Below are 14565 nucleotides of genomic sequence, written 5' to 3'. Positions count from 1 at the left end.
TTTACCTGACCAGCCTCTTATGGCGCAGCTCCCTTTCCCCTCCCCCCTCTCCTTCCCCATTCTCCGACTATGTCCCGCCTCTCCCCCCTCACCGGCGCCCACATTTCCCCAGTGTCCCCCCCCTTCCCTGTTTACTTCTCGATTAACTTTCACCATCCCATTAACAAAAACAATAATAACAACAATAACAGTTCCCTGCAGCATCAGTCCCTCAGTTCCGGTCCAGTTTCTCTTCATTGAAGGACCATGCTTCCTCCGCCGTCTTGAAATAATAGTGTCTCTCCTGATGCGTGACCCATAGTGTTGCCGGCTGCAGCATCCCAAACTTCACCTTCCTTTTGTGCAAAACCTCTTTGGCTCGGTTGAAGCTCGCCCTCCTTCTCGCCACCTCCGCACTCCAATCCTGGTAGATCCTTACCACCGCATTCTCCCATCTGCTACTCCGCACCTTTTTAGCCCATCTCAGGACCTCTTCTCTGTCCTTAAGGCGGTAGAATCGCACGATTATCGCCCTCGGTGGTTCTCCCGCTTTTGGTCTTCTCGCCGGGATTTGATTTGCCCACTCCACCTCCATGGGGCCCGCAGGGGCCTCAGCACCCATCAGTGAGCTCAGCATCTTACTTGCGTACGCTCCACAGTCCACTCCTTCCACACCCTCCGGGAGACCTAGTATCCTAAGGTTCTTCCTTCGCGCTCCATTTTCAAGGGCCTCAATCCTGTCAGCGCACTTTTTATGAAGTGCCTCGTGCGTCTGAGTCTTGACCGCTAGGCCCAGGACCTCGTCCTCAATACCTGACACCTTCTGCTCCACCACGCGAAGTTCAGTCTCCTGGGTCTTTAAAGTCTCCTTAAGCCTCTCAATTGCCTGTAACAACGGGGTCATTACCTCCTTCTTCAGCAGGTCCACGCACCGTCTCACAACCTCGTCCTGCTCAGGCCCCCATGTCACCTGTGGTTTCTCCGCCGCCATTTTGTTCCACTCCCTCTGACCTTCTGATTGCAGATTCTTCGGGCTGCAGCCGCCGCCGCCGGTTTTTCCCTCCGTCGTTCGGGGGGGACTCCCTTCCCTCGCGCCTCGTACCGGGTTTTTCGGCCGGCAAAGTCCCCGTTGGGGCTCTTAAAAGAGCCCGAAGTTCCGTCGGAGCTGGAGCCGCCGAAACGTGCGGCTAGCTCATCCCTGCCGCAACCGGAAGTCCATAAGATGAGTTCTTGATCTCGGGGATGAGCTGAGTGAACATTTATGAACTGCATCTAATATTATTATATCCGTTTTCAAACAAGGAGACCAAAATTTAAAACTGTATTCCAAATATGGTCTCACCAAGGTCTCAGCTGCGGTAAAACTTCACTACTTTTATATTCCACTTTCCTTGCTATAAATGCCAACTGTCATGTGCCTTCCTAATCACATGCTGGAACAACATACTAACATTTTGTGATTCATGCGGCAGAATATCCGGATCCCTCTACCACTGAGTTCTGCAATCTCTCATCATTTAAATAGTATACTTTTCTACTCTTCCTGCCAATGTGAATAAGTTCACATTTTCCCACTCCATCTGCCAAATTTTTGGCCACTCATTTCACCTATCTATGTCCCTTTGCAGACTAATGTCATCTTCATTACTAGCTTCCCTACCTATATCTGAGTCATCAGCAAATTTAACAATCATCCACTTGGTCCCTTCAACCAAGTCATTGATATAAATAATAAATAGTTGGGGCTGCCCCTGTGGCTCTCCACTTGTTACATCTTGCCAACCTGAAAATAACCCATTTATGCCTACTCTGTCTATCCCTTTGTCTCTGCCTCCTCTGGCAACTTTCTTAGCTATCTTGTCATTGGCAAATTTGGCTACCATACATTTGGTCCTTTCATTCAAATCATTGATGCAGATTGCGAAGAGTGGAGGCCCCAGCACTGATCCCTGTGGCACTCCACTACTTTACAACTTGCCAACCCAAAAATACTAATTTATCCCTACCCTCTTGTTTCCTGTTAGCTAATCAATCTTATATACATGCTAATATGCACTTATTTTGAGTAGCAACCTTTGACATGGCACCTTATCAAATGCCTTTTCAAAATTCAAGGACACCCCATCTACAGGCCTCCCAAAATCCACCTTGCTTGTTACCTCAAAAAAACTCCAATGAATTATTAAACGCGATTTCCCTTTCACAAAACTTTGTTGACTACCAGACCACATTATGATTTTCCAAATGTCCTGCTATAACCTCTTTAATAATATAATTTTTAGCAATTTCCCTATGACAGACATTAGGCTAACTGGCCTTTGGTTTCCTTCTTTCTGTCTCCCTCCTTTCTGTCTCCCTCCTTTCTGTCTCCCTCCTTTCTTAAATGGTATTTCCAAATTAATGGGATTTTTCAGAACGTATGGAACCAATGCCTCAATACTCTGCAGCTACTTCTGACTTTAGGATGCACGCCATCCGTTCCTGGGACGTGTCAGCCTTTAGGCCTAATAGTTTTTCTAGCACATTTCTCCTTGGGACAGGGGTGGTTTTCATTTCCTACTTTCCTTTCATCTTTTGATTTTGTGTACCTTTGTGAAGTTTTCTAAGTCTTCTGTGGTGAAGATGGACACATACCTGTTGAACACCTTTGCCTTTTACTTATTTTCCATTATCAATTCCCCAGACTCACTCTCAATAAGACTATCACTAGCTTTAGTTATTATTTTCCTATTAAAAATACTGTAGAAGCACTTGTTATCTGTTTTTATATTACTAGCTAGCTTTATCTCAGGCTCTACCTTTTCCCTTTTACTTTTTTTTAGTTATTCTTTGTTGGTTTGAAAAATCTGTCCACTCTTCTGAACTACCACTAGTTTTTGCAGACTTGTGCAGTGTTTCTTTCAATTTGATACAATCCTTAACTTATTTTATCACAAATTATATATCCTAAAGACTCTTTCTTTCTCACTGGTATAAATCTTTGCTAAGAGTTTTTCAATATCACCTTAAAAGTGGCACTGCATCTTTACTGTCCTATCTTTTAACTTAGTTTCTGAATTCACTTTAGCCAGCTCTACATTTATACTCCTATTTAGTCTTCAACCCACATTTCTCCCCTTTAAACTGAACCGGAAATTTGATCACGGTATAATCTAGAGGCTCTTTTACCATCAAGTTATTAATTAGTCCTGTCTAATTGCACATTACCAGGTCTAGAATAGTCTGCTCCTTGGTTGGCTCTAGAACAAAGAACAGTACAACACAGGAACAAGCTCTTCAGCTCTCCAATCTTGCGTTGATTATTATGCCTATTTAAACTAAAACCTTCTGCACTTCCGGGGTCCGTATCTCTCTATTCCTATCCTGTTCATGTATTTATCATGATGCCTCTTAAACGTCACTATTGTACCTGCTTCCACCATCTCTCCCAGCAGTGCGTTCCAGGCACTCTCCACCATCTGTGTATAAAACTTGCCTCGCACATCTGGTCTAAACTTTCCCCCTCGCACCTTAGACCTATGTTTCCTAGTAATTGACTTATCCACCCTGTCAGGAAGCATCTGACTATCCACTCTGTTGATGCCACTTGTAATTTTGTAAACCTCCATCGGGTCACCCCTCAACCTCCGTCGTTCCTGTGAAAACAATCCAAATTTACCCAACCTATCCTCATAGCTAATACCCTCCAGACCAGGCAGCATCCTGATAAACCTCTTCAGTGCACTCTCCAAAGCATCCACCTCCTTTTGGTAGTGTGGCAACCAGGATTGTGTGCAATATTCCAAATGTGGCCTAATGAGGTTCTGTACAGCTGCAGCATGACTTGCCAATTTTTACACTCAATACCCCAACCAAAAAAGGCAAGCGTGCTGTATGCCTTCTTGACTACCTTATCCACCTGCGTTGCCACTTTCAGCGATCTGTGGACATGTACACCCAGATCTTTCTGCCTGTCAAACTCCTAAGGGTTCTGCCATTTACTGTATAATTCCCACCTACATTAGACCTTCCAAAATGCAGACCTCACATTTGTCTGGATTAAACTCCACTGCCATATGCTCTAAAAAAAATTGTCTTTGAATGTATGCTATGAAATCATTTTCTAGGCTATCTTTGCCATTCTGATTGGTCCAATAAATGTGTAGATTAAAGTCACCCATGATTATTGCAGTAACTTTCTTACACATCCCATTTATTTCTCCCTATATATATTCTGTCCTACAATGCAATTGCTGTTAGTGGACCTATTAGACTACTCCCACAGGTGATTTCATACCCTTCTATTTCTTACCTCTACAAAAACTGATTCTATATTTTCCTCTTCAAACTAAGGTCATCTCTTTGCTGATTAGAAATTACATCCTTAATTAAAAGAGCCATCCCACCACCTTTTCCTAGCTTGTCTTTTCGAAAATATCAGATACTCTTCAATATTCAGATTCCAGTCTTGTTCACCTTAAAACCACGTTGCTGTAATGACTATCAGGTCATATGTATTTATTTAAATCTGTGCCAATGGTTCATTCGCCTTTATTATGAATGCTGCATGCATTCAGGCACAGAACTTTTAACTCCGTATTTTTGCAATCTCTAGCCTTCTCTACTAGTGCACTTCTAAGTTTGTATCCTTTGTCCCTTCGTGCTGCACTGCTCTATTACCTCATTGTTTCCCTTTAATTTACCATACCTCCTTTCACATTCTCCCCTCCTCCTCCCCCACCACCACCACCACAACCCAAACTATTTAGTTTAAGCCCTCTCTTCCATCCTAGTTATACAACTCACCAGAACACTGGTCCTTGCATGGTTCAGTTGAAGACCACCCCAACGGTAGAGGTCCCACTTTCCCCAGTATTGATGCCAGTGTTGAGCCTCCAGCTCAATGACTCTGAGCTGAAGCTCCTCAGGCCGCCGACACATCTTGCAGATGCAGTTGCCTTGGATCACACTGTCACTCATCAATCCCCACATGCTTCCTGTCACTGCAACACATCATAAAGTATGCCTAATATTTGTATGAATGTATATGGCTGAATGCCAAATCAGTAACAACTATTTCTTTATTTGTGTACAGTGAAAAGATTTTAAAAATGTGTGTATCTTTTTTAATAGAAACCAATGCCAGGAGGTCAGTGGATAGGGGATACCTTCCCATCCTTCTTACAATTTATATTGATTGGCATAGACATGACTCAAGGCATCGGCACATGCTGATCCGCAAAGGGATTTTAACCTGTATCAAGAATATCACAAGTATCAAGTTGGGCAGGAAAGCTTTTGTGGACGCTGAAGGGATGAGAGTCTTGTATAGTACATCTCAAGTAAGTACATGGATTGGTGCTTAACAATTGCATAATTATGTGGACTTAATTGATTATTGAAAACTAACTGCAATGTCCATTAAAATATATCTTTGAATATGAGAATTTGTTATATTTTAATCAGCTGCTGTTCTGATTGCAGACAGCTGCTTCAGGATAATACGCAAGTTAATATGCAAATGTTTTTCCAAACACTGGCAAATAATAGAACTGTATAATCTTTCAGATTACTGTAATTAAACTATTCTAAGCTTGAATTCTCTCTCTAACGCAGTCAGAAAATGCATGCATGTAAAGAAACCTTAAACAGCAATTTAATAAGTTAATAAGAATTGTCAACTTGAGTCTTGTCGAAGAAATCCTTCACAAAAAAAATTCAGTAGAATCTATAGGATTTTTTTTCAGCATTTTGCAATGTATGTGCGTTTTAAAAGAATCTTCTGAACATTTTAAAAGACTATTGAGGAATGATAGCACAGGCACTATTACACATAATTAATGTGTAGGGCCAGAGGACTGGTGGATAGTTCACTGTAAACCTCTATTTAAGAAGAGATATAGAACGTGTCCTGCAAATTCTGGAGCAGTCCGCTTAGAATCAGTACAAGCAAAATAATGGAATCCATACTAAGGGAGTAAATCGAAAACATGTAGAAAACAAAATATACAATAATAAATCGCCAGTATAGATTTCAAAAGCTTACGTCTTGTTTGACTAACCTCATTAAATTCTTTGAAGAGGTAACAAGTGGTATAATGCAGTAGAAGTGTGGAACTCTTCTGCAAATGGCAAATGATTCTTAAAATTATTTTTCGGGATATGGACGTCGCTGGCTAAGCCAGCATTTATTACCCATCCCTAGTTGCCCTTGAGAAGGTGGTGGTTAGCTGCCTTCTTGAACCACTGCACTCCCAAATGTGTAAGTACTGATTGAATACAACTGATAGGCCATTTCAGAGGGCATGTAAGAGTTAAACACATTTGTGAGTCTGGAGTCCCATGTAGACCAGACCAGGCAAGGACATTGGTGAACCAGTTGGATTTTTACAACAGTCGACTATGGTTTCATGGTCATCGTGGTCATCATTCTTTTAATTCCAGATGTTTTATGTGAGATCATTTGTTAATGTTAAATCTGAGATTGCTAGACTTTTGTTAACCAAAGATATTAAGGGATATGGGTACGGCTGGGGTATATGAGTTTAGGTTGCACATTAGTTATGATCAAGTTGAAACCAGCTTGAGGGGCTAAATGACCTATGTTCCGATGATGTAAATGATCTGGATTTTCAAAAGGCCTTTGATAAGGTACCACGCAATAGACTAATGTAACATCAGACTGTATGGAGTCAAGGGGCAAATAATAGAATGGATGGATAGCTAACTACCAGACAGAAAACAAGCGGTAAAAGTGACAGAAGATGGAAAGAAGGATCCCATAAGGATCAGTACTGGGACCATAGAACTTAGAACATAGAACGATACAGCGCAGTACAGGCCCTTCGGCCCACGATGTTGCACCGAAACAAAAGCCATCTAACCTACACTATGCCATTATCATCCATATGCTTATCCAATAAACTTTTAAATGCCCTCAATGTTGGCGAGTTCACTACTGTTGCAGGTAGGGCATTCCACGGCCTCACCACTCTTTGCGTAAAGAACTTACCTCTGACCTCTGTCCTATATCTATTACCCCTCAGTTTAAAGCTATGTCCCCTCGTGCCAGCCACTTCCATCCGCGGGAGAAGGCTCTCACTGTCCACCCTATCTAACCCCCTGATCATTTTGTACGCCTCTATTAAGTCTCCTCTTAACCTTCTTCTCTCCAACGAAAACAACCTCAAGTCAATCAGCCTTTCCTCATAAGATTTTCCCTCCATACCAGGCAACATCCTGGTAAATCTCCTCTGCACCCGCTCCAAAGCCTCCACATCCTTCCTATAATGCGGTGACCAGAACTGTACGCAATACTCCAAATGCGGCCGTACCAGAGTTTTGTACAGCTGCAACATGACCTCCTGACTCCGGAACTCAATCCCTCTACCAATAAAGGCCAACACTCCATAGGCCTTCTTCACAACCCTATCAACCTGGGTGGCAACTTTCAGGGATCTATGTACATGGACACTGAGATCCCTCTGCTCATCCACACTTCCAAGAACTTTACCATTAGCCAAATATTCTGCATTCCTGTTATTCCTTCCAAAGTGAATCACCTCACACTTCTCTACATTAAACTCCATTTGCCACCTCTCAGCCCAGCTCTGCAGCTTATCTATATCCCTCTGTAACCTGCTACATCCTTCCACACTGTCGACAACACCACCGACTTTAGTGTTGTCTGCAAATTTACTCACCCACCCTTCTGCGCCTTCCTCTAGGTCATTGATAAAAATGACAAACAGCAACGGCCCCAGAACAGATCCTTGTGGTACGCCACTTGTAACTGAACACCATTCTGAACATTTCCCATCAACCACCACCCTCTGTCTTCTTTCAGCTAGCCAATTTCTGATCCACATCTCCAAATCACCCTCAATTCCCAGCCTCCGTATTTTCTGCAATAGCCTACCGTGGGGAACCTTATCAAACGCTTTACTGAAATCCATATACACCACATCAACTGCTCTACCCTCGTCTACCTGTTCAGTCACCTTCTCAAAGAACTCGATAAGGTTTGTGAGGCATGACCTACCCTTCACAAAGCCATGCTGACTATCCCTGATCATATTATTCCTATCTAGATAATTATAAATCTTGTCTCTTATAATCCCCTCCAAGACTTTACCCACTACAGACGTGAGGCTCACCGGTCTATAGTTGCCGGGGTTGTCTCTGCTCCCCTTTTTGAACAAAGGGACCACATTCGCTATCCTCCAGTCCTCTGGCACTATTCCTGTAGCCAATGATGACATAAAAATCAAAGCCAAAGGTCCAGCAATCTCTTTCCAGGCCTCCCAGAGAATCCTAGGATAAATCCCATCAGGTCCCGGGGACTTATCTATTTTCAGCCTGTCCAGAATTGCCAACACCTCTTCCCTACGTACCTCAATGCCATCTAATCTATTTACCTGGGTCTCAGCATTCTCCTCCACAACATTATCTTTTTCCTGAGTGAATACTGACGAAAAATATTCATTTAGTATCCCGCCTATCTCTTCAGACTCCACACACAACTTCCCATCCCAGTCCTTGACTGGTCCTACTCTTTCCCTAGTCATTCGCTTATTCCTGACATACCTATAGAAAGCTTTTGGGTTTTCCTTGATCCTACCTGCCAAATACTTCTCATGTCCCCTCCTTGCTCGTCTTAGCTCTCTCTTTAGATCCTTCCTCGCTACCTTGTAACTATCCATCGCCGCAACTGAAACTTCACACCTCATCTTCACATAGGCCTCCTCCTTCCTCTTAACAAGAGATTCCACTTCTTTGGTAAACCACAGTTCCCTCGCTCTACGCCTTCCTCCCTGCCTGACCGGTACATACTTATCAAGAACACACAGTAGCTGATCCTTGAACAAGCTCCACTTATCCAGTGTGCCCAACACTTGCAGCCTACTTCTCCAACCTATCCCCCCCAAGTCATGTCTAATGGCATCATAATTGCCCTTCCCCCAGCTATAACTCTTGCTCTGCGGTGTATACTTATCCCTTTCCATCATTAATGTAAACGTCACCGAATTGTGGTCACTGTCCCCAAAGTGCTCTCCTACCTCCAAATCCAACACCTGGCCTGGTTCATTACCCAAAACCAAATCCAACGTGGCCTCGCCTCTTGTTGGCCTGTCAACATATTGTGTCAGGAAACCCTCCTGCACACACTACAAAAAACGACCCATCTAATGTACTCGAACTATATCCTTTCCAGTCAATATTTGGAAAGTTAAAGTCTCCCATAATAACTACCCTGTTACTTTCGCTCTTATCCAGGATCATCCTCGCCATCCTCTCCTCTACATCCCTAGAACTATTTGGAGGCCTATAGAAAACTCCCAACAGGGTGACCTCTCCTTTCCTGTTTCTAACCTCAGCCCATACTACCTCGGAAGATGAGTCCCCATCTAGCATCCTCTCCGCCACCGTAATACTGCTCTTGACTAGCAGCGCCACACCTCCCCCTCTTTTGCCTCCTTCTCTGAGCTTACTAAAACACCTAAACCCCGGAACCTGCAACATCCATTCCTGTCCCTGCTCTATCCATGTCTCCGAAATGGCCACAACATCGAAGTCCCAGGTACCAACCCATGCTGCCAGTTCCCCTACCTTAGAACATAGAACAATACAGCGCAGTACAGGCCCTTCGGCCCACGATGTTGCACCGAAACAAAAGCCATCTAACCTACACTATACCATTATCATCCATATGTTTATCCAATAAACTTTTAAATGCCCTCAATGTTGGCGAGTTCACCACTGTAGCAGGTAGGGCATTCCACGGCCTCACTACTCTTTGCGTAAAGAACCTACCCCTGACCTCTGTCCTATATCTATTACCCCTCAGTTTAAGGCTATGTCCCCTCGTGCTAGCCATTTCCATCCGCGGGAGAAGGCTCTCACTGTCCACCCTATCTAACCCTCTGATCATTTTGTATACCTTATTTTGTATACCCCTGGCATTGAAGTAGACACACTTCAAACCACCTACCTGAACACTGGCCCCCTCCTGCGACGTCAAATCTGTGCTCCTGACCTCTATACTCTCATTCTCCCGTACCCTAAAACTACAATCCAGGTTCCCATGCCCCTGCTGCATTAGTTTAAACCCCCCCAAAGAGCACTAACAAATCTTCCCCCCCCCCCCCCCCCCCCCCCCCAGGATATTTGTGCCACTATTCTTTATAAATTGTATTCGTGATTTAAACTTTGTAATCAAAACCGCAAGTTTTAAATTGGAAGACGGCACCAAATTTGGATGGAGGGGAGGAGTCCGTGCTGAGGAGAACTGGAATAAATTACAAGAAAACATAAATAACTTGCAGAATGACATGTAATTGGCAAGTCAATTTCATGGATAATTGCATTACATTTTGCTCTGAACAATGAGGAGGGTATATATTGTTTGGAAAATAACAATCTACAATGGATGGAGGAGCAACAGGACCTGGCAGTATATATGTACACATCACTAAAAGTATCATGCAGGTTAATAAGGCCATATTTAAAAAAAGGCAAACCAAAGGTTTATTTCCAGAGAGGTAATAATTCTATATTAAGTTTGTAGCCAACCTTGGTTTAGACCACACTTGGAGTACTGTGTACAGATGCGTTCATCATAATATAAAAAGGTTACAGAGGCACTGGATAGAGTGCAAGTGAGATTTACAGGGATGATATCAGAAGGGATAAAAGGGGCTGGGTACTTTCTCTGGAAACAAGAAGGCTGACCAAATACAAGTCAATAAAATTATTAAAGTTTTTAATACATTTGACACCATGTTTTTACTTGAATTGAAGAATAAAACTAGAAATTAAATGGGAATTCAAAAGAAGTTTGTTTATCCAGAGTGGTGAGAATGTAGAACTCGCTACCACGGAGAATGGTTGAGGAAAATTGTACAGGTGCATTTAAAGGGGGAGACAAGCTAAGTGTAGAGGTCGAAGGGCATAGAGGGTTATGCTAATCGAGGTAGGTAGATAAGGATGGAAGAAGGATAGTGTAAAGCATACCATGGGCCCTTTAGGTTGAATGACCCGTTTTTGTGCTACGTATGTTATGTACTTTTATGTTCCATTCAGAGCATAGTATTAACTAAACTTCGGCTAGAATTATTAGGTTGAATAGCTGTCTTTAACAATTATGGTGAATTTTATTTGAAATACTAGCAGTTACAAGATCAACTATGTCCACATTTGATAAGGTGAGCTGACTGTTTAGCTTGGTAATTTATTAGCCTGTTCTCATCTTTAAACAAAATAAACCTAATTTTAAAAAAAATTAATGAGTGCTGATGAAAATAGATATGTACAGTTTTCCTTAGGGTGACATTGTGAAACCCAAATATCTTTGTGGTAATGTCTTAAAATTGACCAATTGCAATATAATTAATACAATCTGACAATGCTTATTTACACCAGGGCTCATTCTTCACACAAAGCAAGTGCCAAATAAAGAGACTTAAAGAGACTTCAGGGTAAATTTCCAAGTTAGAGCAAGTGATGTAAGAATTGGAAATTCTTGCTCAGATCCATAAGGTCTTAACTGTTTTCCTTTAGCATTGAACACATTCTCTATCAGAATGACCAGAAGTGTTTTTTTCTGTAGCCTGTCCATGTGGAAAAGAGATGTGCAGTTGTGTGTAGTCTTGTAGAAATGAACAAATGCATTTTATATGATAAACTCTTGGGGCATTGACCTTGTAAGTAAATCTGTTGATAAGAATTCTTAGGCAGTTTCATTAGATTGTGTTGTCTTTACTTTGTAGATCAATTACCTCCAGTCTACTTTATCCTTCCCTTGTCCCCTTAGCCGTTGTTACTTGGTAAGTGTGGTGCACTACTGTCTTCTGGGGAGAGTGCCAAACTGGCCAAAACAGCAGAGTATTCACTTTACCAGTCAGCAAATGCAGGCTGGTTCCACATTTCTTTGCTACTTGGTCACAGACTTTTGGTTCCTTCCTCCAGGTTTATTTGTCTTTGACTTTGGAAATGCTACAAAATACATTAAAAAAATATATATATATTTTTAAATATATTTTATTGAAAATTTTTGGCCAACCATCACAGTACATTGTGTATCCTTTACACAGTAATATAACAGTATAAATAACAATGGCCTGTTTTATAAACAAAAAATAAATAATATCTAACAAAAAACGAAAACTAACTCTAAATGGCAACTGCCTTGTCTCAGATAAACACTCTCCAAAAATATGATTTGACAGTCCAATATACAATTAACTATAGCAACAACCTATACATATTATACATATATATTAACAGACCTGAGAGTCCTTCTGGTTCCTTCCCCCCCCCCCCCCTGGGCTGCTGCTGCTGCCTTCTTCTTTTCCATTCCCTCTATCTTTCTGTGAGGTATTCGACGAACGGTTGCCACCGCCTGGTGAACCCTTGAGCCGATCCCCTTAGGACGAACTTAATCCGTTCCAGATTTATAAACCCTGCCATGTCATTTATCCAGGTCTCCACCCCCGGGGGCTTGGCTTCCTTCCACATTAACAATATCCTGCGCCGGGCTACTAGTGACGCAAAGGCCAAAACATCAGCCTCTCTCGCCTCCTGCACTCCCGGCTCTTCTGCAACCCCAAATATAGCCAACCCCCAGCTTGGTTCGACCCGGACCCCCACTACTTTCGAAAGCACCTTTGTCACCCCCACCCAAAACCCCTGTAGTGCCGGACATGACCAGAACATGTGGGTGTGATTTGCTGGGCTTCTCGAGCATCTCACACACCTATCTTCCACCCCCAAAAATTTACTGAGCCGTGCTCCAGTCATATGCGCCCTGTGTAACACCTTAAATTGTATCAGGCTTAGCCTGGCACACGAGGACGATGAGTTTACCCTACTTAGGGCATCCGCCCACAGCCCCTCCTCAATCTCCTCCCCCAGCTCTTCTTTCCATTTCTCTTTCAGCTCATCTACCATAATCTCCCCCTCGTCCCTCATTTCCCTATATATATCTGACACCTTACCGTCCCCCACCCATGTCTTTGAGATCACTCTGTCCTGCACCTCCTGCGTCGGGAGCTGCGGGAATTCCCTCACCTGTTGCCTCGCAAAAGCCCTTAGTTGCATATACCGGAATGCATTCCCTTGGGGCAACTCATATTTCTCGGTCAGTGCTCCCAGACTTGCAAACTTCTCATCCACAAACAGATCTTTCAATTGTGTTACTCCTGCTCTTTGCCATATTCCAAATCCCCCATCCATTCTCCCCGGGGCAAACCTATGATTATTTCTTATCGGGGACCCCACCAAGGCTCCCGTCTTTCCCCTATGCCGTCTCCACTGTCCCCAAATTTTCAAAGTAGCCACCACCACCGGGCTTGTGGTGTATTTCTTCGGTGAGAACGGCAATGGGGCCGTCACCATAGCTTGTAGGCTAGTCCCCCGACAGGACGCCCTCTCCAGTCTCTTCCACGCCGCACCCTCCTCTTCTCCCATCCACTTACTCACCATTGAGATATTGGCGGCCCAGTATTACTCACTTAGGCTCGGTAGTGCCAGCCCCCCCCTATCCCTACTATGCTGTAAAAATCCCTTCCTCACTCTCGGGGTCTTCCCGGCCCACACAAAACTCATGATACTCTTTTCAATCCTTTTGAAAAAAGCCTTTGTGATCACCACCGGGAGGCACTGAAACACAAAGAGGAATCTCGGGAGGACTACCATTTTAACCGCCTGCACCCTCCCTGCCAATGACAGGGACACCATGTCCCATCTCTTGAAGTCCTCCTCCATTTGTTCCACCAACCGCGTTAAATTTAACCTATGCAATGTACCCCAATTCTTGGCTATCTGGATCCCCAAGTAACGAAAGTCCCTCGTTACCTTCCTCAACGGTAAATCCTCTATTTCTCTGCTCTGCTCCCCTGGATGCACCACAAACAACTCACTTTTCCCCATGTTCAGTTTATATCATGAAAATTCTCCAAACTCCCGAAGTGTCCGCATTATCTCTGGCATCTCCTCCGCCGGGTCCGCTACATATAACAACAAATCATCCGCATACAGAGATACCCGGTGTTCTTCTCCTCCTCTGAGTACTCCCCTCTACTTCCTGGAACCCCTCAATGCTATTGCCAGGGGCTCAATCGCCAGTGCAAACAATAATGGGGACAGAGGGCATCCCTGCCTTGTCCCTCTATGGAGCCGAAAGTATGCAGATCCCCGTCCATTCGTGACCACACTCGCCATCGGGGCCCCATACAACAGCTGTACCCATCTAACATACTCATCTCCAAAACCAAATCTCCTCAGCACCTCCCACAAATAATCCCACTCCACTCTATCAAATGCTTTCTCGGCATCCATCGCCACCACTATCTCCGCTTCCCCCTCTGGTGGGGGCATCATCATTACCCCTAGCAGCCTCCGTATATTCGTATTCAGCTGTCTCCCCTTCACAAACCCAGTTTGGTCCTCGTGGACCACCCCCGGGACACAGTCCTCTATCCTCATTGCCATTACCTTGGCCAGAATTTTAGCGTCTACATTTAGGAGGGAAATAGGTCTATAGGACCCGCATTGCCGCGGGTCCTTTTCCTTCTTTAGGAGAAGCGATATCGTTGCCTCAGACATAGT

The 14565-nt window shown here is 43.7% G+C and overlaps 1 protein-coding gene across 10 annotated transcripts in view; it reads left to right on the top strand.

Moving 5' to 3' along the window:
• agtpbp1 (ATP/GTP binding carboxypeptidase 1) overlaps window positions 1-14565 on the top strand; it is a 462243-nt gene that overhangs the window by 201870 nt on the left and 245808 nt on the right. For all 10 annotated transcript variants that reach the window (XM_072516701.1, XM_072516698.1, XM_072516700.1 and 7 more), the window contains one exon: window positions 5092-5300. In XM_072516701.1, coding sequence (XP_072372802.1) covers window positions 5092-5300 — 209 coding nt within the window. The remainder of the gene's footprint in view (window positions 1-5091; window positions 5301-14565) is intronic.

This window comes from Scyliorhinus torazame, chromosome 9 (assembly GCF_047496885.1).
Source record: "Scyliorhinus torazame isolate Kashiwa2021f chromosome 9, sScyTor2.1, whole genome shotgun sequence".
In the NCBI taxonomy this organism is placed as follows: Eukaryota; Metazoa; Chordata; class Chondrichthyes; order Carcharhiniformes; family Scyliorhinidae; genus Scyliorhinus; species Scyliorhinus torazame.
This window is presented reverse-complemented; position numbering and strand designations above follow the sequence as displayed.